The 4,753-nt window shown below is 35.1% G+C and overlaps 1 protein-coding gene across 1 annotated transcript; it reads left to right on the top strand.

Moving 5' to 3' along the window:
* Nucleotides 1-297: 297 nt before the first annotated feature.
* Nucleotides 298-3,786, top strand: LOC116003114 (PGR5-like protein 1A, chloroplastic). Its single transcript, XM_031243284.1, has 11 exons — nt 298-648; nt 1,162-1,277; nt 1,453-1,549; nt 1,670-1,770; nt 2,053-2,109; nt 2,234-2,310; nt 2,443-2,494; nt 2,723-2,833; nt 3,049-3,146; nt 3,228-3,303; nt 3,571-3,786. The coding sequence occupies exons 1-10, from the start codon at nt 453-455 to the stop codon at nt 3,295-3,297; spliced, it is 975 nt and encodes a 324-aa protein (XP_031099144.1). The 5' UTR covers nt 298-452; the 3' UTR covers nt 3,298-3,303; nt 3,571-3,786.
* The last annotated feature ends 967 nt before the right edge of the window (nt 3,787-4,753 follow it).

Here is a 4,753-nt window from a genome sequence, read left to right as displayed (position 1 = left end):
GTTGAGCTCCTTATACGCAAAAGTATACAATTTAGTATTGAGTTTTGAAATTGAATTTGCATGATTTATCTTCTCATATATTGAAAGTAAGTTCATAAGATTCATGATATAATTCGAAATAGTGGGGGCCATATGGTTGTCCACGTGAGGTACACGTGTGCAGATGCCAGCCATCCACGTTTTGACAAGACAAAGGTTTTAAACAGATTCCTGGGATAAAATCTTGATGGCTGTCTTTGCAGTTCCTGTAACATCTCAACGCCAAAGAAGATTTTCTCCGAATCGGGACAGAATTGAATCCAACTTCCCGCCACACATTCTTCTCCTGCCTTATCTCAATTTTGTCCTCCACCAATACCATCGAATTCACCAATGCGCCCTCATTTTGAAGACTTGCGCCACCGCTTCACTCCCACCACCATCCCCCGCCGCCGCCGCCGCCGCCGCCATAAATGGCAACCAAACTTGTGTTCACTATCACGACTCCCCGCTTTCTTCGCGCCCCGCTGAGAAGGCCATTCATTTCGGCATGTTCTCCTTCTTTGCCTTCTAATCCTAAGCTTCCGTTGATTGATTTCGCCCGTGGGAAGTTCTTGCTTCGACGGAGGCTGCTGCTTCTATCTCCCAAGGCCACCAGTGATCGCCCAGGTTAGTCTTCCGCCCAAAAAAATCTTATTTTTCTTGTATTATTTGTTTTTAGAATGTTAGAATTGAATACTTTAAAACTGATGATTAGGGTGAAAGAATAGGCATTAGATTATTTGAACAAATTTGTTAATGGAAAAAATGAGCAACTAAGGATGCATATGGGAGTTTGAACATATTGAAATGTTTGTTAAATAGTTGATAGAATCAGCTGATTGTATAAAGATATTTTGGTAAATTAATTTTTAGTTGATAGCATATTACATGCAAAATAACTCAAAAAATTGATTGAAAAAACTGCTCATTTTAGCATTTTGGAGCAATAAGCTGTTACAAAAAGCTAATTAATCCAACACTTATATTGACTGTTTAAACAGACAATAGTGGTCAAACAAGCCAAAATTGGCTAATTATGTTACCCAACAGGGCGAATATGGAAAATCAAGCACAGGTACCATTTTGATAGCATAGCCTATGTCGATGATTGCAACCAGTAAACTGCCTTTTTTTTTCCAGGTGAAGTCCAAGCAGATGAAGTTGAAGACAGTAAGATCTTGCAGTACTGCAGCATTGACAAGAAAGAGAAGAAGTCTTTGGGCGAGATGGAACAAGACTTTCTTCAAGCGTTACAAGTATAGAAGCAGAACCTTTGGTTCCTTTTTTTTTAACTTCACCTCTGAAAATCTCCCTTGCAAAAAATTGTTTCATCTTTAGTCAAGATTGCTAGCTGACCTGATTTTCTCTAAAAGGAGATTCTATACTCGCTTCTAATTCTATGATGTATGTGTTCTTTGATTCATTGCATAGGCATTCTATTATGAAGGAAAGGCGATAATGTCAAATGAGGAATTTGACAACCTCAAGGAGGAATTGATGTGGGAAGGGAGCAGTGTAGTCATGCTAAGTACGAAAGATTTTCATTCACGAACCATAGATTTTTTAACATATTTCCGGTCATTATCATTAAATTGATGTGCGAATATTGGCTATAAATCCTATAATGTCAAGGTGCCCTACATTGCAGGTGCTGATGAACAGAGGTTTTTGGAAGCTTCAATGGCTTATGTTTCCGGGAATCCAATTTTGTCTGACAAAGAATTTGACGAACTAAAATTGAAACTTAAGGTGCATTAGAATCAGCATCAAATTCTAATTACTCTGTAAATACCTTAGTATATAAAATCCAATCAATACATCAATGAAAGACCAAATCTTATTCTTTTCCTTACTGCATGAACCTTTCACTTAGTGTACTCTAAATTTCAAAAGAATTCTGTACCGTTGCCACATAATTTTTCACCAAAACAAACAGAAACTAAATTTTCCATTAGAATCAGCAACTACTTCTACATAGTCTTTGTTTGTTCTCCTGTTTACTAAATTTATATGCTTTTTTTTTTTCTTTAGATGGATGGTAGTGAAATTGTGGTTGAGGGTCCCCGGTGCAGTCTCCGCAGTAGGAAGGTTTGTTTGTCAGTAATTTGAAAGCCACGTTCTAGTATAATAGTGTTTCCCCGGGATTTAGTTTTCGAGTATAATCTAAGAAAGCAATTAGTTATGCTGGATTAACTGGTATTGCATTCTGCAGGTTTACAGTGATCTCTCTGTTGACTATCTGAAGATGCTCTTACTTAATGTTCCTGGTGTTTTGGTAGCCCTGGGATTGTGAGCGACACACTGATTTTTATTTTTTATTTTTGTTTTAAAATTAGAACATTACTTTTGTCATAGATTTTGCTGAACCGCTCTAAGTTCTAATTATAGAATAAAACTTAATCTGTTCTTATCTCATTCCAGATTTTTCTTCCTTGACGATTTGACTGGATTTGAAATCACTTACCTGTTGGAGGTAATTTTCTTTGTTACTTGTTTTGGTTCCTTCAGTCACTTCCTTGCTAAGACTCGGGTATACTCTGAAGTGCCAACATTCGTAAAACTGGATAAGTTTCTGCATTACATATATGATGATTGTTTGACAGTGCCTATTGTGCTTCTGTCTGCTATTCGTCGAGCCATTTGTTCCTAAGCATCTTTGGTGTATTCGTCTTGGCGTGACATGCTTATTTCATATTTTCAGCTTCCAGAGCCATTCAGCTTTATCTTCACATGGTTCGCTGCTTTGCCTTTCATCCTGTGGCTATCTTTTACAATCACAGGAATCATCGTGAAAGATGTCCTGATCGTGAAGGTAAGCTCTTTGTTTGTAGATGTTGGGCAGAGGCCAGTAAAAGGCCATGTCCAGCACTCTGTCTTTCGAAAATGTGATGGCAGTTTATAAGGAAATAAAATTGCGTCTTTGCTACTAGCTATAACTTGAACTTTGCTTGATGTTTCATCTGAACGAAAACATCGTACTGATTTTTGCTTATCCTTCAAAGTTAACAAGTGAAGCTCTAATTCCAGGGCCCCTGTCCAAATTGTGGAACAGAAAACACTTCATTCTTCGGTACCATATTGTCAGTATCCAGCGGTGGTACCACCAACAACATAAAATGCTCAAAGTAGGTTTGACATATACGCTTTTCCCTGCATACATAACAAGGTATTCTGCATGTTCTGACCCTCGGTTTATTCTTACACAGTTGTGAGACGCAGATGATATACGATTCAAAAACACGTCTGATCACATTGCCTGAAGGAAGTAGCGCTTGAACCTAGGTACCTATTTTCGTCTTATATAGTTCAGTCTAAACAGCTTAAACAACCTCATCTTTCTAATATTTTTAGTAATGGTCGTTTTATTACGAAGTATTTTTATAACTAAGACATGGTAAAAATCAACACTGAAGAGTTGTTATAAATACTTGGAACCCACAGAGATGGAGTTCAACTCACCATATTCTGCAGTTTTCTTAATACTTAGTCCATGTTTGATATGTGATTGCAAGTATTAGCACCCTTTTGACACACTCATTCTCAATGCAGATGGACATTGCACATTGGCAAAATGAATAAGATAATGCATATGGATGAAGCTATGAAAGTGGAATCAAATCCAGTGTTGAGGAGGGGGTGAATATATACTGCTACATGAGAATTGTATTGCCAATGTGTTGCTAACTTGCTATGTCATTTGTATATTCTTGAAAAATACCTTTCCTCAAAGTTCTGAATATAATAAAACCGCATTGCTTCCACTTCTGTTAATGTTAGAGGTGACGACTTATATATATGCTAGTTTTATACGCACATTGCGCGAATAGGTTAATGTCCAATGTTTATATTTAAATAAATATTTGAAAGTATATCAATGCAAGATTATATAGGAGAATTTTATACATGGGTAATTGAATGTCGAATTTTTTTTATTTAAATATCTAACTCAAAGTATATGAATCCAAGATAATATAGAAAATTCATTATAATTATTACTAAAATAAATGTTTGCAACCTTATAAAATCGATAGTCTAAATATTTGGTCTAAAAATAATAGTCTAAATAAATTCTACTTTAAATTTGAATTTTTCTAATTCTTAATTCTCTTTTGAGTAACATTGTCATTGTCTTCATCTTTACTATTTGTTCTCTTCCTTTTTGTTGGTAGTGTGTTATTTGCAATTCGGTTATTGTTGGTAGCATAGATGACAACGCCATGCAATGAGATTATGATATAGGAGCTATAGACTTTCTTTTAGGTGGTCTGCTTGGGGTTCATTTGGTTCAACCATTATTGTTGAATGAGTTATTGCGGATAAAGAAATCCCTAGTTTAAGAAAAAAAAAAAGATTAAATAAATTAATAAAAATGCGAAATTTTAAAATATTATGTATTCCAAAGATATTAAAAGGTAGTTTCTCGCTTCAATTTGCTGGGTAATGGGTTATTTGAGTACTTTCATTGTCAACAAATCCCCCAAGTAGTTAATATGATTGGCTTCAAACTATTCTTTTTTATTTTTTCTTATGGTATTAAAGAAATACATATGTATCATTTTTTGGTGTAACTACTAATTTATTTAATTCAATAAAAGTAAAATAGAGTTATTCCGCTTCAATTTGTTCGGTTACTACTTGAGTACTCTCTTTGTCAACTAATCCCCAAGTAGTTAATATAATTAGCTTCAAATTATTTTAAATTTTTTTTCATAGTATTAATAAAATACTTGGT

This window comes from Ipomoea triloba, chromosome 13 (assembly GCF_003576645.1).
Source record: "Ipomoea triloba cultivar NCNSP0323 chromosome 13, ASM357664v1".
Lineage (NCBI taxonomy): Eukaryota > Viridiplantae > Streptophyta > Magnoliopsida > Solanales > Convolvulaceae > Ipomoea > Ipomoea triloba.
Note: the sequence above shows the minus strand (reverse complement) of the source record. Positions and strands in the feature narration are given on the sequence as shown.